General features: G+C 42.4%; 1 protein-coding gene across 1 annotated transcript in view; it reads right to left on the minus strand.

The window, feature by feature from the left end:
* LOC124606721 (drebrin-like protein) overlaps positions 1 to 26688 on the minus strand; it is a 205742-nt gene that overhangs the window by 149234 nt on the left and 29820 nt on the right. Inside the window, exon 2 of the mRNA XM_047138751.1 lies at positions 24460 to 24515. Within this exon, the coding sequence (XP_046994707.1) occupies positions 24460 to 24515 (56 nt within the window). The remainder of the gene's footprint in view (positions 1 to 24459; positions 24516 to 26688) is intronic.

Raw genomic sequence — 26688 nt, forward strand, 5'->3', positions numbered from 1 at the left:
TGTGTGTGTGTGTGTGCGTGTGTGCGTGTGTGTGCTTTTTGCCCATTTTTGACGATGGCCTTGTTGGCCAAAAGCTCACTTTCTGACAGTCTTTTTGTTGTGCCTATCTGCGACTCAGCATCTCCACTATATGGTGAGTAGCAATTATCCTTTATCTAATATTGTTACACACCTTCTCCTAAGTCATTTACATACATTAAGAATAACAGAGGGCCTATAATGCTTCCTTTGGGAATCCCAGTTACAAATTCAATTTCAGAAGATGACGTCCCATTAATTACTACAAACTGTGATCTTTCTAACAGAAAGTCCAGTTGCACAGCTCAGATGATACTGCAGAGGACTGAAATTTGATTAGAAGCTACTTGTGAAGAATTGTGTCAAAAGCCAGCTGGAAATCTAGAAATATGGAATCAATTAGAGATATCCTGTCGATAGCATTCATACCCTCAGACATACGAAGACTCTCAGCAGTCAGGAAAGAGCGGATCAAAAAACAAGAACTGCAGCCCACCCCCTCTTCAGACACCAGCCAGCACAACCAAGGATTAAATCAAGGAAGGTTTTCCTGAGTACAACTGAGGCACTGGCTGGTACCAGTCGAGAGAATGCCCTGTGGCCACACGGAAAACTGGGCCACGTGGAAGACATTCAACCGACTTCAAAGTGGTGTCACAACGTACAATATTGTCATGTAGAGGAAGGTGTGAGTAGATGAATGACAAGCACTAACTTCACTTAAGGAAAGTTTATTCAGCACTTGCACACACAAGAGCACAGAGCGAACTGCCTCCAGCCAGAACACATACAGTATATATACAGCTACAGAACATTACAGTACAATGAGTCTTGCCATATGTGGATACTTCTACAATGTACTCGAACTGAATATAGAAATTAAAATGTTTCAGTTCAGGCGAGTATGGAACTCACAACCCTCCAAGCAACAATCTAGTATCATAACCACTACACTACGACGACTGCGCTACTCGGCTTCTTCTGCAACAATATTTTTATAATCCATACTGTTTTTCTATGGATTCAGAAAATATTGTTGCAGAAGAATCAATACTGTTTTTGTCCCCCCCCCCCCCCCCCCATGATCCCTGGACCTTGCCGTTGGTGGGGAGGCTTGCATGCCTCAACGACACAGATAGCCGTACTGTAGCTGCAACCACAACAGATGGGTATCGGTTGAGAGTCCAGACAAACGTGTGGTTACTGAAGAGGGGCAGCAGCCTTTTCAGTAGTTGCAGGGTCAAAAGTCTGGATGACTGACTGATCTGGCCTTGCAACACTAACCAAAACGGCCTTGCTGTGCTGGTACTGCGAACGGCTGAAAGCAAGGGGAAACTACAGCCATAATTTTTCCCGAGGGCTTTACTGTATGGTTAAATGATGATGCCGTCCTCTTGAGTAAAATATTCCGGAGGTAAAATAGTCCCCCATTCAGATCTCCGGGCAGGGACTACTCAGGAGGAAATTCTTATCAGGAGAAAGAAAACTGGCGTTCTACGGATCGGAGCGTGTAATGTCAGATACCTTAATCGAGCAGGTAGGTTAGAAAATTTAAAAAGGGAAATGGATAGGTTAAAGTTAGATATAGTGGGAATTAGTGAAGTTTGATGGCAGGAGGAACAAGACTTCTGGTCAGGTGAATACCGGGTTATAAATACAAAATCAAATAGGGGTAATGCAGGAGTAGGTTTAATAATGAATAAAAACAATACGAATGCAGGTAAGCTACTACAAACAGCATAGTGAATGCATTATTGTGGCCAAGATAGATACAAAGCCCATGCCTACCACAGTAGTACAAGTTTATATGCCAACTAGTTCCGCAGATGATGAAGAGATTGATGAAATGTATGATGAGATAAAAGAAATTATTCAGGTAGTGAAGGGAGACGAAAATTTAATTGTCATGAGTGACTGGAACTCGATAGTGGGAAAAGAAAGAGAAGGAAACATAGTAGGTGAATATGGAATGGAATTAAGGAATGAAAGAGGAAGCCACTTGGTAGAATTTTGCACACAGCATAACTTAATCATGGCTAACATTTGGTTCAAGAATCATAAAAGAAGGTCATATACATGGAAAAAGCCTTGAGATTCTGAAAGGTTTCAGATAGATTATATAACGGTAAAACAGAGATTTAGAAACCAGGGTTTATATTGTAAGACATGTCCAGGGGCAGATGTGGACTCTGACCACAATCTACTGGTTATGAACTGCAGATTAAAACTAAAGAAACTGCAAAAAGGTGGGAATTTGAGGAGATGGGACCTGGATAACCTGAAAGAACCAGAGGTTGTAGAGAGTTTCAGGGAGGGAATTAGGGAACGATTGACAAGAATGGGGGAAGGAAATACAGTAGAAGAAGAATGGGTAGCTTTGAGAGATGAAATAGTGAACGCAGCAGAGGATCAAGTAGGTAAAAAGACAAGGGCTACTAGAAATCGTTGGGTAACAGAAGAAATATTGAATTTAATTGATGAAAGGAGAAAATACAAAAAAGCAGTAAATGAAACAGGCAAAAAGGAATACAAACGTCTCAAAAATGAGATCGACAGGAAATGCAAAATGGCTAAGCAGGGATGGCTAGAGGACAAATGTAAGGATGTAGAGGCGTATATCACTAGGGGTAAGATAGATACTGCCTACAGGAAAATTAAAGAGACCTTTGGAGAAAATAGAACCACTTGCGTCAATATCAAGAGCTCAGATGGAAACCCAGTTCTAAGCAAAGAAGGGAAAGCAGAAAGGTGGAAGGAGTACACAGAGGGTCTATACAAGGACGATGTTCTTTAGGACAATATTATGGAAATGGAAGAGGATGCAGATGAAGATGAAATGGGAGATATGATACTGCATGAAGAGTTTGACAGAGCACTGAAAGACCTAAGTCGAAACAAGGCCCCGGGAGTAGACAACATTCCATTAGAACTACTGATAGCCTTGGGAGAGCCAGCCCTGACAAAACTCTACCATGCTGTGAGCAAGACATATGCGACATGCGAAATACCCTCAGACTTCAAGAAGAATATAATAATCCCAATCCCAAAGAAAGCAAGTGTTGACAGATGTGAAAATTACCAAACTATCAGCTTAATAAGCCACGGCTGCAAAATACTAACACGAATTCTTTACAGACGAATGGAAAAACTGGTAGAAGCCGACCTCGGGGAAGATCAATTTTATTCCATAGAAATGTTGGAACACGTGAGGCAATACTGACCCTACGACTTATCTTAGAAAATAGATTAAGGAAAGGCAAACCTACATTTCTAGCATTTGTAGACTTACAGAAAGCTTTTGACAATGTTGACTGGAATACTCTCTTTCAAATTCTGAAGGTGGCAGGGGTAAAATACAGTGAGCAAAAGGCTATTTACAATTTGTACAGAAACCAGATGGCCATTATAAGAATCGAGGAGCACGAAAGGGAAGCAGTGGTTGGGAAAGGAATGTGACAAGGTTGTAGCCTATCCCCAATGTTATTCAATTTGTATATTGAGTAAAAAAAATAAATAAATAGATAAAAATAATCTGAGTAGGAGAAGAAACAAAAACTTTAAGGTTCGCCGATGACATTGTAATTCTGTCAGAGACAGCAAAGGACCTGGAAGAGCAGCTGAACGGAATGGACAGTGTCTTGAAAGGAGAATATAAGATAAACACCAACAAAAGCAAAACGAGGGTAATGGAATGTAGTCAAATTAAATCGGGTGGTGCTGAGGGTATTAGATTAGGAAATGAAACGCTTAAAGTAGCAATTGAGTTTTGCTATTTGGGGAGCAAAATAACTGATGATGGTCGAAGTAGAGAGGATAGAAAATGTAGACTGGCAATGGCAAGGAAAGCGTTTCTGGAGAAGAGAAATTTGTTGACATTGAGTATTGATTTAAGTGTCAGGAAGTCGTTTCTGAAAGTATATGTATGGAGTGTAGCCATGTATGGAAGCAAAACATGGACGATAAATAGTTTAGACAAGAAGAGAATAGAAGCTTTCGAAATGTGGTGCTACAGAAGAATGCTGGAGATTAGATGGGTAGATCACGTAACTAATGAGGAGGTATTGAACAGAATTGGGGAGAAGAGTTCATGGCACAACTTGGGGGAGAAGAAGGGATCGGTTGGTAGGACATGTTCTGAGGCACCAAGGGATCATCAATTTAGTATTGGGGGGCAGTGTAGAGGGTAAAAATCGTAGAGGGAGACCGAGACATGATTACACTAAACAGATTCAGAAGATGTAGGTTGCAGTAGGTACTGGGAGATGAAGGATCTTGCACAGGATAGAGTAGCATGGAGAGCTGCATCAAACCAGTCTCCGGACTGAAGACCACGACCACCACCACCACAACAACAACAACAACAGTTTTTGTGGCAATAAATTATTTTCTTCACAGTATTTCATACTGTTCAAACACAGTATATATTCCAAAATATTACTGCAAATTGATGTCAATGATATGGGTCTACAATTCAGTGGATTACTTATATTTCCTTTATTGTGTATCAGTGTGACATGTGCAACTTCCCAGTCTTTAGGCATGGATCTGTGGTTAATCGAGTGGTTGTACAAGACTGCGAAAAACAGAGCTCCTTCATCAGCAGGCTCCAAAAGGAGCATAAGTGATATACAGTCTGGACCAGATGACTTGACCTTATCAAGACCTTGACCTTGACCTTGCTCCATTACACTGAAGGTAACTATTTCCACATAACTAATGTTGGCATCTGTCCTTGATTTGAATTGTCAGATATTTACTGCATCTTCTTTGGTGATGGAATTTTAAGTTTCATTACACAAACTAAAGATATTTTACAGACAATGTACATACGAGGGCAGTTCAATAAGTAATACAACACATTTTTTTTCTCGGCCAATTTTGGTTGAAAAAACCGGAAATTTCTTGTGGAATATTTTCAAATATTCCCGCTTCGTCTCGTATAGTTTCATTGACTTCCGACAGGTGGCAGCGCTGTACGGAACTGTTAAAATGGCGTCTGTAACGGATGTGCGTTGCAAACAACAGGCAGTGATCAAGTTTCTTTTGGCGGAAAACCAGGGCATCTCAGATATTCATAGGCGCTTGCAGAATGTCTACGGTGATCTGGCAGTGGACAAAAGCACGGTGAGTCGTTGGGCAAAGCGTGTGTCATCATCGCCACAAGGTCAAGCAAGACTGTCTGATCTCCCGCGTGCGGGCCGGCCGTGCACAGCTGTGACTCCTGCAATGGCGGAGCGTGCGAACACACTCGTTCGAGATGATCGACGGACCACCATCAAACAACTCAGTGCTCAACTTGACATCTCTGTTGGTAGTGCTGTCACAATTGATCACCAGTTGGGATATTCAAAGGTTGGTTCCTGCTGGGTCCCTCGTCGTCTAACCGAACACCATAAAGTGCAAAGGAGAACCATCTGTGCGGAATTGCTTGCTCGTCATGTGGCTGAGGGTACAATTTCTTGTCAAAGATTGTTACAGGCGATGAAACATGGGTTCATCACTTCGAACCTGAAACAAAACGGCAATCATTGGAGTGGCGCCACACCCACTCCCCTACCAAGAAAAAGTTTAAAGCCATACCCTCAGCCGGTAAAGTCATGGTTACAGTCTTCTGGGACGCTGAAGGGGTTATTCTGTTCGATGTCCTTCCCCATAGTCAAACAATCAACTCTGAAGTGTATTGTGCTACTCTTCAGAAATTGAAGAAACGACTTCAGCGTGTTCGTAGGCACAAAAATCTGAACGAACTTCTCCTTCTTCATGACAACGCAAGACCTCACACAAGTCTTCGCACCCGAGAGGAGCTCACAAAACTTCAGTGGACTGTTCTTCCTCATGCACCCTACAGCCCCGATCTCGCACCGTCGGATTTCCATATGTTTGGCCCAATGAAGGACGCAATCCGTGGGAGGCACTACGCGGATGATGAAGAAGTTATTGATGCAGTACGACGTTGGCTCCGACATCGACCAGTGGAATGGTACCGTGCAGGCATACAGGCCCTCATTTCAAGGTGGCGTAAGGCCGTAGCATTGAATGGAGATTACGTTGAAAAATAGTGTTGTGTAGCTAAAAGATAGGGGAATAACCTGGTGTATTTCAATGCTGAATAAAACAACCCCTGTTTCAGAAAAAAAATGTGTTGCATTACTTATTGAACTGCCCTCGTATGTTACAGTGATGTGTGAATGATTAAAAATTAATCACTTATTATGAAATGATCATGAGTCCACTTTTTACACGATTGAGGGTACAGTATATTCACATTCCCCATCTACTGACACATGTATTTGTGATGAAAATGCATGTGTTTCTTTCTCTGAAGCCAAGAAAGTTCGCAAAATTCTTAGTTTGTAAAAGAATGTCATGAAACTGGGCCTTGTGATGTTTTCATATAACATCTTCTAAATCTACATCTACAGCTATACTCTACAAACCACCGTGAAGTTCATGGCAGAGGGTACGCCCAATGGTACCAGTTATTGGGGTTTCTTCACGTTCCATTCGTGTATGGAGTGGGGGGGAAGAACGACTTTTTGAATGCATCTGTGCATGCAGTAATTATTCTACTCTTGTCCTCACAATCCCTATGTGAGCAATACATAGGGGGTTGAAGTGTATTCCTAGAGTCATCATTTCAAACCTGTTTTTGAAACTTTGTTTACAGACTTTCCCAGGATAGTTTATGTCTATCTTCAAGAGCCTGCCAGTTCAGTTCAGTTCCTTCAGTATCTCTGTGACACTCCTCCATGAATCAAATAAACCTGTGACCATTTGTGATGCACTGCTCTGCATATGTTCAATATCCCTTGTTAGTCCTATTTGGTACAGGTACCAAACACTGGAGCAATATCCTAGAACCAGTAGCACGAGTGGTTTGTAAGCAGTCTCCTTGGTAGGCTGATTGCATTTCCCCAGTATTCTACCAATAAACTGAAGTCTGTCACCTGCTTTACCCAAAACTGAGCCTATGTGATCATTCCATTCATATCCCTACAAAGTGTTATAGACACATATTTGTAGGAGTTGGTCAATTGCAATAGTGATTCACTGATATTATAGTCATAGGACACAACGTTTTTTCGTTTTGCGAAGTGCACAACTTCACATTTCTGAACATTTAAAGAAAGTTGCCAATCTTTGCACCACTTTCAAAACTTATCAAGATCTGACTGAATATTTATGCAGCTTCTTTCAGACAGTATTTCAACACAGATAACTACTTCATCACAGGTAACTACTTCATCACAGGTAACTACTTCATCACAGGTAACTACTTCATCACAGGTAACTACTTCATCACAGGTAACTACTTCATCACAGGTAACTACTTCATCACAGGTAACTACTTCATCACAGGTAACTACTTCATCACAGGTAACTACTTCATCACAGGTAACTACTTCATCACAGGTAACTACTTCATCACAGGTAACTACTTCATCACAGGTAACTACTTCATCACAGGTAACTACTTCATCACAGGTAACTACTTCATCACAGGTAACTACTTCATCACAGGTAACTACTTCATCACAGGTAACTACTTCATCACAGGTAACTACTTCATCACAGGTAACTACTTCATCACAGGTAACTACTTCATCACAGGTAACTACTTCATCACAGGTAACTACTTCATCGACAAGAGGTTCGTGAACTCACACCACTTATTGCCCGAACCGCCCGTTTCTGAACCAATCATATCCTTCTAGAATGGGAAGAGATACCCCAAAACATAACACCATACAACATAAGTGAATGAAAATAAGCAAAGTAGACTAATTTACGTGTCGAAAGTGAGTGATATTTCAAGAACCTCTTGTCGACCTCTATTCACAAATCTGGGTATTTTGACACTGGCCTCTCAATATGTATATTCCTTATTGTCGTTTCTTGTTACCAATATTAGTTTATTTCCAACAATAAGCAGCTTTCACTCGGTTAATACTCGGCAGAAATCAAACCTCCATTTGGATTGAACTTCCTTAACTCTTGTGCAAAAAGGTGTGCAGTATACTGCTGCATTCATTTTCAATAAGCTGCCACTCGAATTCAAAAATCTAAGCAGTAATCCACGCGCTTTCAAATCGAAACTGAAGAGTTTCCTCATGGGTCACTCCTTCTATTCTGTCGAGGAGTTCCTTGAAAAATTAAGATGATTCTCATTGTATTGCTGATAGCGTTTGCTTAAACTTATGGACTGATTTTCTTTCAGGTTCATTAACATTTATTTTTATCTGTTATTACTTTTTATGTTGTAAGTTCATGTACTGACACATTCCATGACCTTGGAGATTTGCTCCTCAATTTGGTTCTACGGAACTTGACATTCAAATAAATAAATAAATCACAGATAACTACTTCATCACAGACAACTACTTCATCACAGATAACTACTTCATCACAGATAACTACATCATCAGCAAAAAGTTTGAGGTGGTTGTTAATATTGTCTGCAAGGTCATTAATATACAACATGGACAGCAAGTGCCCCAACACACTTCCCTGAAGTACACCTGAACCTACTCCTACATCTGACAATGACTCTTCATCCAAGATAACTGTGTCCTCCCTACCACAAAGTCCTCAATCCAATAATAAATGTCACTTAATAATCCATGCGATCAAACTTTTGACAATAAGCATAGGTGAGGTACAGAGTAAAATGCTTTCCAGAAATCAAGAAATAATGTGACTCGCTGAATGCCTTGATACAAAGCTTACCATGTGAGAAAAGTGTGAGTTGAGTTTCACATGATCGATGTTTTCGGAATGCAAGCTGGATGGCAGTGAGGAGGTATAATTCTGTTCAAGATACCTCATTATGTTTGAGCTCAGAACATATTCTAAGAATCTGCAACAAATCAATGTCAGGGGTATTGGACGATAGGGATCCAAAAAACTTATACTATCCTTCTTCTAGATGTGTCTGACCTCAGCTTTTCTCCCAGAACTAGGCATGGTTTTTTGTTTGTGGGAACTAAGAGAGTTTAGGTTAGAAGAGGGGCTAACTCAGCTGCAAATTCAATAGAGAATCTGATAGGGTTTTCACTGGGCCCTGGAGCTTTGTTCAATTTTTACGATATCAGCTGTTTCTCAACGCCACTGACACTAATACTTTCATTCGTGGTACGAAGACTGAATTTGTGCAGTGCTCCTGGGTTTTCCTTTGTAAAGCAGCATTTGAAAATGGAGTTAAGCATTTCAGATTTTGCTTTGCTAACCTCAATTTCAGTTTCTGTCTCATTCACTTGGGATTGGGCACTAACTTTGGTGCCACTGAAAGACTTAACAAGCAACCAGAATTTCTTTGGCTTTTGTGAAATATCATTTGACAATATTCTGCTACAGTAGTCACTGAAGGCATCATGCATTGTTCTCTTAATGGCCAAATGAGTATCATTTAGTATCAATCTATTTATAGCCCTACACTTTGTTTTACAACTATTATGCAGTAATCCCTGTTTCTTTAGAAATTTCTTTACAGTGACAGTATACCAGGGAGGTTCCCTCCCATTACAGCTGTTGTAATGGGTACATATCTGTGGTGACTATGGCAGTCGCACAGCTGGCAGCCGCGATCAGCTGATGGAATGCAAATGTCAACGAGGTTTGCGTCCCAGCCGTGAGGAGTGCTGACATGTACTTACTCCCTGCCGCGGTGCGCAAGCATTCCATGACTTTTAAACGATGTGCTATGTTATATTTGTTCCGTTGCTGATTTCACAGAACATTTCTGGGGAGTTCTACCCAAATTTTTTGTAACGTTCCATTGGTTATTATTGTGTAATCACTGCCCATGTTATGTGTTCTTTCCTAAGTGATCTTCAATGAAACCATGATAAACATAGAAGACGTACTTCTTCCATAATAAGAACACGATAGTTAGTCGCAAGCCTAGCGTACAGTGGGAACGAGACATATGGTGACCCCGACATGATTGTAGCTAAGAAGACGATTCATCAGGATCAAGAAAGTAACATTCTTTAGCGGAAACATGACAGATACACCAGAAACTCCCGTGATTTCAAGACTGGCAGTATGACTACCACCATTCTGGCCTCACAACCCCGCATTATGGTTCGCACAAGTCAAGGCGAGTTTTCTTTGTGCAGGTGTGATGTCGGATTTCACCAAGTTTCCATTAGAAGTGAGCCAATTACACCATCAATACACTGCCAAGGTATACAGTATTATAACTTTGCCGCCCAACACAGAGGTCTACACAAAACTCAAGACCAAGTTAATTCGATGAGTATCTGCCTCGCAAGAGGAGAGGGTACGGCAGGTTGTAGCACAGGAGGGCATTGGAGACAAAAATCCATCCCAATACCTCCATCACCTGAGGAGCAAAGTCGATGCAGGCATGGTCCTGGATATGCTACTTCATACATTATGGAGCAGTACATTGCTGGCTCAAGTGAAAGCCATCGTTGCGTCACAAACCGACATGCTGCTTGACGCTGTAGCCGATCTCGCCGACCGCATTCAAGATGCAATTGTGCCCTCTTCCTATTCTGATCCGTCGACAGCGTGTTGCAGTGCTTCGATAGGAATTAACTTGACTAAAATAGTCTTGAGAATAAAGTGGAAACACTTAACAAACAACTGAATGAGAACTTATTAAGCAAGGTCGACACCCTCAGTAGACAAATGAATGAATTGGTCACTGATCGGAACATTAAAAAAGGACATTCGGACAGAGATCCCGAAGCTGCTCTACATAGCGGGCACACGCCTCTGGTGACGCGCCGCCTACTAACGTATTTTAGTATCACCAGCGATATGGAGAGCCGACACACAAATGTAATCTGCCTTGCGCTTATACCAGCAACAAACATCACACGGAAGTAAACGCACCGGGCAGATCTTCTGTACGTCTATTCGTAACGGACTGCAAAACAGGCCGAAAGTTTTTGATCCACATCGGATCCGACCTCAGCATTCTACCACACAATAAGCTACATAAATACCGTCCGGCGGCCACATTTCAACTGTCGGCCACTAATAATTCTGCAATCACAACTTATGGAGTACAGCATTTGGAACTAGACCTCAGACTGAGACGTTCTTTGGTGTGGAACTTCATAGCCGCAGACGTGATGGAGCCTATCATTGGCGCAGACCTCTTGGCGCATTACCACCTGATACCTGACATCGCCCATGCTCGGATGCTGGACACAGTCACAGGGCTGTCCACCACTGGATTCCGGCGCCGCGCTACAACTTACGATGCCAAGGTGACCCAGGCTGCAGATGACAGGTATTCTAAGATGCTAGCGCAGTTCCCTGCTCTCCTGAGGCCTTCAGGGGCCCCGCAAAAGGTACAGCACGCTACAGTACACTACATTAATATGACAGCTGGCCCCCCAATTTCATGCAGACCCAGACGATTAGCTCCCAACCAGTACACGATCACTAAGGCAGAGTTTGATGCTCTGCTGGACAAGGGCATTATCTGCCCATCTAGGCGGGCGTGGTATTCACCCTCGCATTTGGTGCCTAAAAAGAATGGCACGTGGCAGTCGTGCGGTGACTACCGAGCCTTAAATGTGAGAACAATTCCCGACCACTATCCAGTGCCTCTCCTAAGAGACTACAATCATGAATTGTGTGGCAAACAGGTGTTTAGAGTGTGGGATTGTGCCAAAGCATACACACAAATTCCAGTTTCTGAGAAAGGTATCCCGAAGACAGCCATTACAATGCCTTTTGGCTTGTTCGAAAGCTTATTTATGACGTTTAGCCTGAGAAACATCGCACAAACGGCAACGATTCATTGATTCTGCATTACAAGGGTTACCATGTGTTTTGCTTACCTAGAAGACATACTCGTCTTCTCAGCGACGCAAGAGGAACATGAGCAGCATCTCATTGAAGTTTTTGAGCGCCTTGACAAGTACGGCATTGTTTTGAACGTCACTAAATGTGTGTTCGGACAACCGGAGATAGCGTTTTTGGGTCACCTAATATCTTCTGCAGGATCGCGCCCTTTGCCAGAGAAAGTTAAAGCCATTCTGAATATTCCTCACCCAGAGACAGCCAAAGAATTACATAGATTCCTCAGAATCCTCCATTTCTATCGCTGCCATCTGCCACATGTGGCAGAACTTCAAGAACACTTACAGCTGCACTGGCCGGTCCGAAAACAAAAGGCAAAGTGCCTGTGGAGTGGTCACAATGATAGACACTTTCGAAACCGCCAAGAAAAGCATAGATGAGGCAATGCTTCTTGCTCACCCTGCTCTAGATGCGCCTCTTGTGCTCATGGTCGACGCTAGCCAGGTGGCCATCGGCGCAGCATTGCAGCAATACGTGGACAAAGCCTGGCAGCCCCTAGCTTTTTTCTCTCAGAAATTATTGCCTGCTCAGCAACAATGGAGCACTTACAAACGGGAATTGTTGGCCATCTACGCTTCCTTGAAATATTTCCAAACGCAGCTGGAGGCGAGAGTGTTTACAATTTATACGGACCATAAAGCTTTGACATTCGCCTTCCACCAGGATAACAACAAATGCTCGCCGAGGCAGTTTAATCAGTTGGATTTTATTGCTCAATTTTCCACCAATGTTAAACACATCTCTAGGTTGAACAATGAAGTGGCAGACTGTTTGTCGTGCGTCAATACAATCAAGGAGACTATCGACCTCACACACCTGGCCCAAGTACAACAATCAGATCAAGAACTTGAAAATTGCCTAAACAATGACACAGCAGGCCTGCAGCTAAAGCTCATTAATGTACCAGGATCAGACACTAAGATATATTGTGACACCTCCAATAACAAAGCGTGCCCATTCGCCCCAGCAGACCTGCATAAAAAAATTTTTAATAACCTCCACAATTTATGTCATCCAGGCGTAAAGACAACGACGAAGCTCATATCTGGTCCTTACATGTGGCCGGGGATACAAAAAGATTGCCGGCAGTGGGCTCGTGTGTGCATCAATTGTCGACGCAGCAAAATTTCATGTCATGTTTGCGCACCAGCAGGCAAATTCCCAGACACAACCAAGAGGTTCGCCCATATCCACTTGGACGTTGTGGGACCCTCAGAGGGTCAACACTATTAGCTAACCATCACTGATAGAGTCACTCGCTGGACAGACGCTATTCCAATTGACAAAATTTTTGCTGAAACGTTGGCTGCCGCATTTATGCCCAACTGGGTCACTCGTTTCGGCTGTCCATTACATATAACAACTGGCAGAGGATGCCAGTTCGAGTCTGAATTGTTTACTCAGCTGAGCAAGTTCTGGCGCACGTCACATCACGTAACAACGAGTTCTCATCCGGCCAGCAATGGCATGGTTGAACGGTGGCACCGGTCCTTCAAAGCTGCCCTAGTGTGTCATGAATTGAAGTGGACCACGGCTCTTCCTTTAGTGCTACTCGGCCTCTGCAGCATCACTAAGCCAGACCTCGATGCATCCCCTGCTGAGTTGATCTATGGGGAATCCCTGCAGATACGAGGTGAGTTTATTGATCCAAGTGCCTCACCAGGGGACTTATCACAGTTGTCCCAGTTTTTAATCCAATTGCGGGATCAGGTTTCACACGTGCGACCGCATCCGGTTTCACAACATGGGACACCACATACGTTTGTACATAAAGAGTTAAAGCATTGTACCCATGTCATGTTACGCAAAGACAGCATTAAACCAGCACTCACGCGACCTTACACTGGACCACACCGCATAATAACAAGATGGGACAAAACGATGGACATTATGGTGAATGGAAAAAGGAACACAGTGTCGGTCGACCTAGTTAAACCTACTTTTGTCTTGGAGGAATCTTGAGATGCGTACAGTTCCCTCCACTGACCGGCGTTTTCGCCAGCTGATAATCCAGCACCTCACGCAGCTCCTTCAACGCAGACACAACATACAACACAGTCCAGACGCCATGTGCACTTTCCGGCCAGATTCAAGGACAGCGTCTGAGGCAGTTACTAACAACAACGGCGCTCCACTATCCCATGGGGGGCTGTGTGGTGACTAAGGTGGTCGCATGGCTGGCAGCCGCAATCAGCTGATGGAATGCAAGTGTCAACGAGGTTCGCGTGCCAGCTGCAAGGAGCGCTGACATGTACTTACTCCTTGCTGCAGCACAAGCGTTCCATGACTTCTAAATGATGTGCTACATTATAATTGTTCCGTTATTGATTTCACAGAATGTTTCTGGGCAGTTCTACCCAAGTTTTCTGTAATGTTCCATTGGTTGTTATTGTGTAATCACTGCCTATGTTATGTGTTCTTTCCTGAGTGATCTTCAATAAAAACATGATAAACATAGAAGATGTACTACTTCCATAATAAGAATGTGATAGTTAGTTGCGAGCCTAACGCACGCTGGGAATGCGGCATATCTATACAGTGCAGGTCAACCATTCTTTTTAACTTGGGCCAGAGTTCCTCTACATGCTCCTGACCTGTGCTGAAAGTTTCAGGTTTCTCATTGAGATATGAAACTACTGATTTTTTATCTAGTTTACTGAACATATATATCTTTCTCTGCTTGTTTTAGTTGTCTTTTGTGCTTTGGTAATCATTGTTGTTACAACCACATCATAGTCACTGATACCAGTTTCGATGTGGACATCCTTAAAGAGGTCAGGTCTATTTGTTGCCATCAGATCCAATATAATTCCATCAAGAGTGGGGTTCCTAGCTACTCATTCTAGTAGTTTTCAGAGAAAGTCAGGTTTCACAGGATGTGTTATCATATCCACCACTAATAAAACTGTAATTTTCCCAATTAATTTTTGAATAACTAAAGTCTCCACTGATGATTACAATATGGTTGGGGAACCAACGTTCAAGTGAACTGAGGTTTTCTTTATGTACAAGTGAACTGAGGTTTTCTCTAAAGTTTTCAGTTGCATCAGGAAATGAGTATGGTGGGCGATAGAAGGATCCCATTATCATTTTATGCCCATCCCCGATACTATGTCTTGGCCAAACAATCTCACATGTAGCTTTAAATTCTATCTCAGAGGATTTGAGTTTCTTGTCTACTGTGACGAATACACCACCTCCATTTCCCACTTGCTTATCCTTTCCATATACACTTAAATTTTCCCAAAAAATATCACTGCTATCAATTTCAGGTTTCAATCAGCTAATTGTTCCCAGTATTATGTGAGATTCACTGCTTTTCATAAGCACTTCAAACACTGATACTTTGTTCCAAATGCTTCAGCAATTTACCACTAGGACTGTTTGTGGGGAGCATTTCATTTGATCTTACAATGATCCTACAGCTATCATTATCTGGATTAGATGTGGAGTCGCCTAATCTAACAAACCCTTGTGTGCACCCCACACAGTCAGCTACATGAGTAGCAGTCTCTCTTGTGTAGAGCACACCTGACCTATTTAGGGCGACACTACATTTTTCAACCCTATGGTGCAAGTCCAAGAAGTCACAGCCTAGCTTGTCACAGAACCATGGCCATGATTAGCTCTGGGAACAATGCTGCAAATTATGAGCTTCGCTGAAACTCTGTGCACAAGGCTGGTCCTCTCAACCTTCTTGCCATTCACTGGAATGATCAAGTATGACCATGGCACCCAGACAACAGACATCATTTTTCCAATGTGTAGCACAATTTGCAGTTGGTTGCACCCTGTCCCCTCAATGGCTGATGGAACAGCCTCTTCAACATGCTGAATGAGGCCTCCAGGCATACACAACGAGTGCACCTGGTGCCCTTTCCTGACTCTTGTTGCCATTTCCCTAAGGGGATGGTTTATACAAAATATTTGAAACACCAGAAGTATACTAAGGTTTATTTCCCTCAATTAATAACAATCAGATCTTAAGAGCACCAAATTTATGACCATTGTCAGCACCAAATTGTACGAATAATTTAGTGTGATTGTGTAACTTTCAAACTCAAATGAAGAAGACAACGGCCATTACAGGTGGAAAGGCATGATGATAAATACAATTCCAACATAATAAGAAGGCTAGGTTAGAAGGAGAAGTTTATGTTAAGCACAAAGCACAAACCATTCGTGCAAATGCAACAGGGGAAAAGTGCAAGTAAATACAAATTTAAAAACCAAATGTTCGATGCGTTTTGTAAAGGTACAATAACATATTATGCTAATGTTTCCTCTGTTTATTCTAATTGAACCCACAAACTTCCCTATTATGATGCCATTGATGATACTGGCAGAGCTCAGATACAGGTAATGTTTAAGGAAAACAGGAGCAAGAATGAACACGATGGATATCTACAAGGACTTATTGAAGTTTTAGATATTACATGCAGACACCCAAGGAAGCATTTTCTGAAACACAGGGAGAGCTTCAGGTATGATGTTCAGGTTTAAGGAAAGAGAATTTTGGTATGCAAAATGCATTTATTAGTATTCATGGGCTGAAGAGTGACAGGACAATTCAAAGATAAGGAGGCCTGCTGATTTTACGAGAAGCTCTAAGACATAAAAGAGGTAAGCTTGTGGGAAACAGAATCAGAACTCACTGATAAAATAATGGAACACACTGAATCGTCTGAGGTTTAAGTCACGCACCGTGCAATTAGAGTATATGGACATGAGTATCTACCTGGTATAACAAGAAATGTGATTCACCCAACAAAGCAAAATCCTCTCATTGATCCACGATCCAGTCTTAATGATCCTGTGCACACTGCAGTAATAATTGATGATATTGTTGGCTCAAAATAGGCACATGTAGCGGTTGCTGCTGTGGAGCAACATGTTCAACACCATGCACTGAATGGTGTGCTCCAAAACATTTGTGCCTGCACTGTCACTGTGGTTGTTAGATCTGCCACAGATCACCACCTATGCTGCTTTACAGACTGGCCTCTGACTTCCTAGTTCTGTGAAAATGTGTGGATGTCACACACTTTATCACCTACTCGTAGTTTCACAATACTTCAACCAATTTCTATAGGTACCTGCAACAGTAGCAGATGACAATCTTTGCATTTCCATACCACAAATTTCCAGAAGCGAACCATACAATCTGCCCTTGGTGAAAAAAGTTGTACGAAAATTCTTATGTAGAATGTAAAGACTTTAGTATTAAAGGAGACCATTCACCAAAAAGCATAAGGTTTCAGTCGTCGATAAGCACACACAAAAGAAGAAAAACATGCTAGGTTTTGGAGTTATACTTTCACAAGGGACCCCCCCCCCCCTCCACACACACACACACACACACACACACACACACACACACACACACACACACACACACAAAACAAGATCAACATTGCAAATGCTGTGTTGTGGTTGGTGGACTGGTTATAGCAGGGATAGTGTTGGGTAGGATGGGTAGAGGGAGAGATAGCTGGGAGGAAGGGAGAGGGACCAGGGGTGGGGTGGCTCATGACTCGGAGGAAGGCCGATTTTCCAGTTAGAAATGCACGAGGGAGGGGTGGCAGACATAGTGTAGAGGCCAGTGGGATGGCGATGTGGGGACGGCATGAACTGAAAGCAGTGACAGGACAGAGGAAGAGAAAACAGGTGGGTGGAAGGAGTGGGGACAATGGGTTACCAGGGATTGAGAAAGGATGTGTTGTAAAGACAATTCCCATGTGTGTAGTTTGGAGAAGTTGGTTGTGGAAGGAAGGATTCAGACGGTTTGGGTTGTGAAGCAGCCGTTTGAATTAAGCATGTTGTGCACGGCCACATGTTCTTTTCAACAGCTTCTCGTGGCCATTCATCCTGATGGACAGCTAGTTGGTCGTTATATGAACGTAAACGGCTGTGCAGTGCTTGCAGCAGAGTTGGTATGACATGGTTGCTTTCACAGGTGCCCTGGAGACTGATGGGTAGGATAAATCTGTAACATGACTAGACTATGAGGTACTGGGTGGGTGGATTGGGAAGGTCTTGTAACTTTGTCTGCCACAATGATACGATCCCTATGGCAAGGGGTTGGGAGTGCGAATGGCACAGGGCTAGACTAGATGCTGTGTAGGTTGGGTGGGAGAAGGAACACCACTTCAGGAGAGGTGATATGATCTCAGATGGGATGGCCCTCATTTCGGGACAGGATGAGAGGTACTCAAAGCCCTGGTGAAGAATATGGTTCAGTTGTTCCAGTCCATGGTGATGAGGGGGACACTCCTTTGTAGCTGATTCTTGGAGGTGGTGGGAGGACTGAGGATATTTGAAATTATAGCTTGAGAAATCTGTTTGTGGACTAGATTTGGGGGGGGGGGGGGGGCACTGCCTGTCTGTGAAGGCCTTTGTGATGGCTTCAGCATACAGGGCAAGGAAGTTCTCATCATAGCAGATACATTGTCCACAGATGGCAAGACTGTAAGGAAGGGATTTTTTGATGTGGAAGGGATGGCAGCTATCAAAATGCATATGCTGTTGGCCATTAGTGGGTTCACATGTGGTCAGTGGTGTGGATGGAGCCATCAGCAAGGTGGAGGTCAACATCCTGGAACTGGCATGTTTGGTAGACTAGGTCCATGTGAAGCAGATTGGGAAAAGGTGTTGAGGTTGTGAGGCATGTGGATAAGGTGTCTAGGCTCTGAGGCCACATCATGAAAATATCATCAATGAACCTAACCTAGACCAGGAGTTGGTAGTTTGGGGAGGCTAGGTAGGTTTCCTCTAATTGGCTGTGCCACATATTTGTTTCTAAATCTTCTGTTCATAGGAAAAGTAATTGTGGGTCAGAATATAGTTGGTAATGTGTGTAAGGAATGGGGTGGCAGGTCTGGACTCTGAAGGTGATTGGGAGAGATACTGTTTGATAGCAGCAAGACCATGGGCATGAGGGATGTTGGTGCACAGAGAGGTGGCATCAACAGTGACGAGTAGGGATCCAGGAGGTAAATGCATGGGAATGGTGGAAAGTCAGTGAAGGAAATGGTTGATATCTTTCATGTGGGAGGCTAGATTTCAGGCAATTAGTTGGAGGTGTTGGTCAACAAGAGTAGTAATTCTTTCAGTGGGAGCACAATAGACAGCAACAGTTGAGTGTCCAGGATTGTTGGGTCTGCGGATTTCGGGAGCTTGTAGAAGTGGGCTGTGCGGGGTGTTGTTGGGGGAGGGGGGATGGACTCAGGTGTGAGGTTCTGAGAAGATCCTATGGATTTCAGTAAGGATTGACGTTTATACTGGACTTCTGGGATGGAGTTACTCTGGCAGAGCTTGTAGGTGGAGCAGTCAGATAGCTGGTGGATGCTTTCTGTCAGGTAGTCAGTGTGACTGATCACAACAGTAGTGGAGTCTTTGTCTGAATCAGTTTTCAGGTTGAGTGTGGCTGTCCTTTCTTCCACCAAAATGTTACTGTTCTTAGGAAGGAACATGGAGGAGGAGTGTGAGGCCAAGTTGGATGTAAGAAATGCCTGGAAGCTACTAACGAGTGGTTGGATGGGAGGTGGGGAGGGTCACGGTTGGTTGGTGGTACAAACTGGGACAGGCAGGGTTCAGTGTTAGGATTACGTTGGCTTTGGTTGGAGGGATTTGGTGGCAAAGAAGTGTTTCCATTGCAGGGATCAAGAGATGGAAAGTAGGTCTCTGACACGTCCAACAAGGTTCTATACTTTCAATGTGTGCCCTCTCCCTGCCTCCTACTTCATCTTCCTTTACCCACCATACCCAACATTACCCCCACCACAACCAGGCCACCTGCCACAAAATCAGTCTAGCCAGCACTGTGCTGGGGCAAAGGCACACACGTGTGTGTGTGTGTGTGTGTGTGTGTGTGTGTGTGTGTGTGCGTGCACACTAAATCCAGAACCGAGCATGTTTTCCTTCTTTTGTGTGCACTTATCTACAACTGAAAGCTCCTGGTTTTTGGTGAGTGGTCTCCTTTAACCCTAAAGTATTTATGTTCTACAAGAACTTTCCTTCAACATTTTTGATGAAGGGCAGATTGTATGGCCTGGTTTCTGACCTCACCCAAACAACACACACCACACCCCACTTCTATAAGCTGTCCAAAATCCACAAACTCAAGAATCATGAATCCCAGCTGTAGCTGGCTATTGTGCTCCCACTGAAAGACTTTCCACTCTTATTGACCAACACATCCAACCAAATGGCCGAAACCTTCCCACATCAAAGGTATCAACTTGCCAACTTTCTTCACTGACTTTCCACCACCCCCAGACCCTTACCTCCCAGATCCCTATTTGTCACTACATATCAACATCCTCATTTCATTGGCATGGCCATCATCAAACACTACATCTGCCAATGTCCTCCACACTCCAAACCTGCCACCTCTTTACTTATACACCTTACCAACTATATTATGACCCACAATTACTTTTTCTTTGAAGGGAAAGTTTACAAGTGGTACAGCCATGGGCACTTACATGGCATCCACCAGTTTACAGGCCATCTAGAGAACACCTTCCTAGCCTCCCAAAACTCCCAACCACTAGTCTGGTCCAGGTTAATTGATAATATCTTCATGATCTGGACTCAGGGCTAAGACCCATTGTCCTCCTCACTCCTTCAAAACCTCAACCCTTTCCTCCCATCTGCTTCATCTGGTCCTCCTCTACCCAACACACCATCTTTCTGGACATTGACCTCCACCTCACTGAAAGACTTTCCACTCTTATTGACCAACACCTCCAACCAAATGGCCAAAACCTTCCCACATCAAAGGTACCAACTTGCCAACTTTCTTCACTGACTTTTCTCCACCCCCACACCCTTACCTCCCAAATGGCTCCATCCACAACTCTGTCCACGTTAAACCCACTAACCTCCAACAGTATCTGCTTTTTGACAGCTGCCATTCCTTCTACACACACACACACACACACACACACACACACACACACAAAAAACAAAAAAAAACACCCATACAGCCTATTCACCAGTGGACAACAAATCTGGAGTGATGAGAAGTCCCTTGCCCACTGTGTTGAAGGTCTCATGAAGTCTTTTATACACAGGCACTATCCCCCAAACCTAGCCCACTAACAGATTCCCATGCCGTATCTTCATGCAATCCTTGTACCACCCCCAAGAATCAGCTATAAAGGAGTGTCTCTCTCATCACCCAATATCACCCTGAAATGAGACACATCCCACACAAGATCCTTCCCTACACAACTTCGACTCCCAAAACCTTGCCACAGGGACCATATCCTATGGCACACGAAGGTGCAAGATCTGCCCAATCCATCCACCCAGCAGCAAGTACTGAAGACCTGTCATACATTTATCGTAGCACAACAGAGGCCGGGCCACATGTGAAAGTAGACTTGTCATTTATCAACTCTCCTGCAAATGCTGCACAGCCTTTTATGTTGGTATGGCTTTCAACCAGCTGAGCACAACATGCTCAATTTCAATCGCTGCTTCACAACCTGTTCCATCTGGATCCTTCCCTCTACTTCTTTGAGCTGTGCAAATGAGGGTTACCCTTAAAATGCATCCTCCCCTCCCTTAATCATCCTGACCTCAATCTCAGATAATCCATTGTCTCCACACCCTCCACCCAACAGTTTCCCCTTCCTTCACCACATCAATGTTTCCCAATTCATGGCCCCACGTCGCCTTCAGCGTGTGCCCCTTTCCACCAATCATTACAACTATACCTGCCATCCCTTCCTCCTGCATTCCTAGCTGGCAAACCAACCTCCCTCCGAGCCACTAGCCGTCCACCCCCAGTCCCTCTTCCTGTCTCCTGCCTCCACTCACTCTATCCACCCCATCCAACATTACTCCCCCCCACCATGACCAGCCCACTTAATGCAAATACCATTGACACTGTCAGTCTAGCCGACACCATGTAGAGGCATAGAGGTGTGTGTCTGTGTGTGTGAGTGTGGTGGGGTTACAGGATAACTCTGAAAGCCAGTTAGTTTTTCTTCTTTTGTGTGTGTCTATCAACAACTAAAGGCTTCTGTTTTCAATAAGTGGACTTCTTTAATCCTAATTGCCCTCTATCAAACTCCTTTATGACAGATTTTCCCTTTTGCTTCTCATACTTATGCTGAAACGATTCCCCATTTGTTTTGCTCCATTCATATGCTTTCCTTATCGCATCATGTGCCCACAACACCACAAAGACAGCATTCAAACTCACAGAGGTCAAGAGTCATAATGTCTGGCCTCATCGGTGTAAGTAAACAAAGAATACTTAAATCAGTAACAACAGTGAAGTAGCTTGAATTGATATGGGATTGGAACACTCATACGAATCTCGAAGGTGACAAATATCAAATTCCTATTTAAAGGAGAAAGTGGGAAGAGGTGGACATCATTTATAAAAGAAGTAACCTACAAAGTACACATGTGACTCAGTTTTCAGTGGTATCCCGAGCTATGGAATACCTATTAAGTCAAAAGATTTAAATGGTCAAGGGCATTTAAAAAGCTCATTTCTTCATGACATAATTTATTAATCAGTTGCAAGCTACATCAGAATAAACAAGAACAACATTCTTAATAGTTCAGGGACTTGATTTCAATAGAAATCTTTAGAAATAACAATCTACCACATAAATATCATGTGAAGACTAAGACAGAATAAATTTTCTACAAAGTGAGCAAAAAATAAAATTCAAACATCAATAAGTACTCACAAAAAGGCATGACCCTGTAAATGCACATTACAAATGGTTCACCACAGTAATAAACACAGCGCATTGAAAATAGTGAGATAAGACAACAACAAATTTGTAAAACATGAGGAACAGTGACAAATAACAGTTTGTAATTCATTATTTTCTTGTTCCAAGTACCATCACAGCATACAAGATCTGTTCAAAAAATTCCAGAACATTCGTAATTTCACACCAATGATGTGTTGGAGTGAAATGTGGTTGGCATCACTACACAGGCCTGTGTTTAATGTGTAACTGCTGGAAGTTTCACTGTTTTATGTATGTTAGTGATTGTTCAGTACTGTACTGTATAGAACGTTGTGTCGCACAGTTTGCCAATTTCGAGATGGCAGAGTAAGAGGCGCAACATGTCTGCATCAAATTTTGCATAAAACTCAAGAAAAACTTTAGAGAGACACACGAAATGAGGCATTAAGCCTACAGTGATGAGTGCTTAAGCTGTACTCAGTGTTACAAATGGTTCATCAGCTTTAAAAATGGATGGACAGAAGTTAAAGATGACCTTTATTCAGGACATCCTTAGACGTGTGCCGACAAGACTCAAGTCAAGAATGCCGACAAAATTTTGTGTGCCAATCGAAGACTGACTGTCCATGAGACTACAGAAGAATGTAACATTTCAGCTGGATCATTTCACGCATCATGTTGGCACCAAGTTCATATCATGGCTCATGAATCAAGACCAGAAAGACCTTTGCCTCATAATCTGTGAAGAGCTTTTTGATCGTGCAAATGAGAACCAGATTTTCCTTAAGAGAATTATAACCACTGATGACACTTTGGTCTACAGTTATGATGTTGAGACCAAGGTTCAATCTTCACAATGGCTCAGGAAATGTTCTCCAAGACAAAAAAAGTTCGTCAGGTCTGGTCAAATGTCAAAGTCATGCTGATAGTTTTCTTTAACATTGAAGGACTAGTTTGTCATGAATTCGAGACACTGGGGCAAACTGTTAATAAATGGTACCATCGGGACATGTTGCAACGCCTGCGAGAAAATGTGACAAGGAAATGTCCCAAAATCAAAATGTATTGAGACAATTCATGGCTCTTGCATCATGATCACAAACCCACACATTCATCCCTGTTGGTGCCTGACTAGCACAAAAACAAACTCACTGTGCTGCCTCATCCTCCATGCTCTCCAGTCCTGGCCCTGTGGACTTCTTTTTATTTCCAAAGTTGAAAACCCCATTGAAAGGACAAAGATTTGCAACAACAGATGAGATAAAAAAAAATTCACAAATGGCACTTCACGCGATCCAACAAGAGGCATACAGAGACTGATTTTGGGAGTGGAAACAGCACTGAGAGCAGTATATCAATTGTGGAGGAGAGTATTTCAAAGGACACCATGCACAGTAAGTAAAAAGTAAGCACAGAGAAATTTTGTGGACAAAGTTCCAGAATTTTTTGAACAGATATTGTACAGTAGCAGTGTTTGAGAATATCATGCATAACAGCTTTTGAGAATAACATATACGTAATATATCATTTATAACTTTATTAAACCCATAGAAAACATGCATCATTACTGGATGCCAACTACATTTGCCAACATTAAACAATGTGTTAACTTGGGGCAAAAAAAGTGACCAGATGTATCGCTCTAAGCTTTATCCATACTACATGTTGGGTACCATTCACAGACTACCTGCTACTGTTATTTGAGGACTGACACTCAATAATACTGCAAATATCAAATTCTAATCCATTATTAAAGCATAGAAAAATAAAGCAACAGAAGTGGGTAATTACTTAATATGAAAGCATAAATTCATTAAAAATGAATGACGCATAAAATATACACCTGATTTTTGTGTAACATCACAGCACTTACCTCCTTTGCTTACCACCTTCAAATCATTAGTTTGTCCCTCATAGCCAAACAATGCCCTAAAAAATAAATAAGAGACACTTGATCAAACTGAGCACAACCAAGTCACTTAACCTGAAATTGAAGTTTTATACTATTGTCATTAGCTATCCATTATCTCTCTCAACTTCACTACAACAGGTAGAAATAGCAAGACAACAGCTTACAGGGTATGTTTTAAATGGTATCTAAAGGGAGCACAGGTGAACTTGATCAAAGTTCATGATGATAATAAAACAGAACAATGAATAAGGAAGTTCTCAAAACTGTTTCAAGGATACCATAATGGTTTTAAAGGAAGTCATGATGAATCTTTAGTATTTAGTTTTACAAAAATATCAGAAAGTGTATGCAGTTTTATTAACTCCAATATTCCCAAAATTATTGGTTGAATATAATGTAACTAGCAAGTTATTTCTGTTTATCTTGATTGTGAACTAATAACCGCCTCATCTTTGTGAGTAAACATTTGCAAACATTGTAAAATCTCCACTAATCATACTGGAGATCAAATAAACACCTCTGACAAATCATTTCAATGTAATATTTTCTAGATACTTATAATTCTTTCATAAACCAAGTTATCTTTTAGGTCTAATTGTCTCTCATTAGCCAATTTCATCATATAAAATATATAAGTTCATAAGCTAAAGGTAGTTTTCTCACACAACTGACTCTAAATAATTCTGTTTTTCAAACAATTTGTCAACAAACAGATTCAGAGATACCTCAGGTATTACCTTTCTTCTTCTTCTTCTTTTAACAAAGGGGATTACAGAAGTGCCTGATTCCACTCATGACATCATCAATATGGCAGAAATGGCTATTCTAAGTGTCTCCAATATGGTGCCTATGATGTCACATACACACGGCAACAAATACAAAAATACATATAAATAAGACTATAACATCTCCCTCCAAAAATACAGTCAAACTAAAAGAGCAACTGCAGGAAATTAGGGGTTTTAGGGAGAAAAAACACCACAATCCCAAAACACACAAAATGATGAAGAAAAAAAAAATTACAAAATCGACAGGAATCTGACACTTCCCTTCACCTATGTAGGACATCCACAGCTGACAATACCACAACACCAACACCTACATACAAAACTACAAAAATTGAAATAGGTCATTTTCCTTGACCTACATAGGTCAACCGTAACTATTGATACGAAAAAACCACCACCCACAACTACGAGGGAGAGGGAGAGGGAGAGGGAGAGGTAGGAGGGAGAGGTAGGAGGGAGAGGGAGAGGGAGGAGGGAGAGGGAGGAGGGAGAGGGAGCCATCAAACAACAAGACGACATCTACAAAGACAACCAACTCCGCACCGTAATGACGTCACACACCACAATACCCTTACGTCATGGGTCAAAGCAGATGGGTGGAATCTGACACGTCTGTTGACCGGAAAGAAAGCTTTTTTGGCAAATACCTTGTCTGTCACAATAGACCAGTTCCCAGACTGCTGTAGAATTGTCAGGAATAACAATCAGTGTGAGGAATGTCAGCACTATGTTCATGCAGAATGAATAATACAACCCACAAAAGGAAAGATCCCATTCACACTTGGAGATGCAGTGATTGTCACTACTGATATAAAATACTTGAAAAAGAGCAGCTTATATTCAGACTTTGAGTATAGTTAGCAGTTTTGCTGGGACGAGACCAGAACTCTGGATTACATAAGAGCTCACAAATTAGTGAAGAAGTTAAGACAGTAGAGTGCATAAGGTGCGTGCAAACTGTAGTAAGAATATTTTTAAGAGCACAAAGAAGGTCTAATACAGTGTAGTAGTCATGGGAGTGGAATTTCAGAACTAGTGCAGAAATCTTTGGGAAGTGATTACCAAGTAACAAGTATTTTTAAGCTGAGAGCAGCGCTCAGCGATGTCCCCTGCGATTAAGGCTCTTTGAGGAAGGATCTTGGAAAAGTACATCATATAATAATAATAATAATAATAATAATAATAATAATAATAATCCCCAGGTGGCAAATAGGGGAATGCTCTCCAGATATGGAGGGTACCGGGGAAATAAAATACCCGGGGTGGACCAAAACTATCAACCGAAATCCACTAACGTCTGCCTTGTATCCAACGGTTAGGGGTCAGCGTCTGTTCGCCTAGATGGTGCGGCTGCAGCAACCTTCTTGATCTGAACAATCAAGTCGTATTCCTCGTGATCTTT

This window comes from Schistocerca americana, chromosome 3 (assembly GCF_021461395.2).
Source record: "Schistocerca americana isolate TAMUIC-IGC-003095 chromosome 3, iqSchAmer2.1, whole genome shotgun sequence".
Taxonomy (NCBI): domain Eukaryota; kingdom Metazoa; phylum Arthropoda; class Insecta; order Orthoptera; family Acrididae; genus Schistocerca; species Schistocerca americana.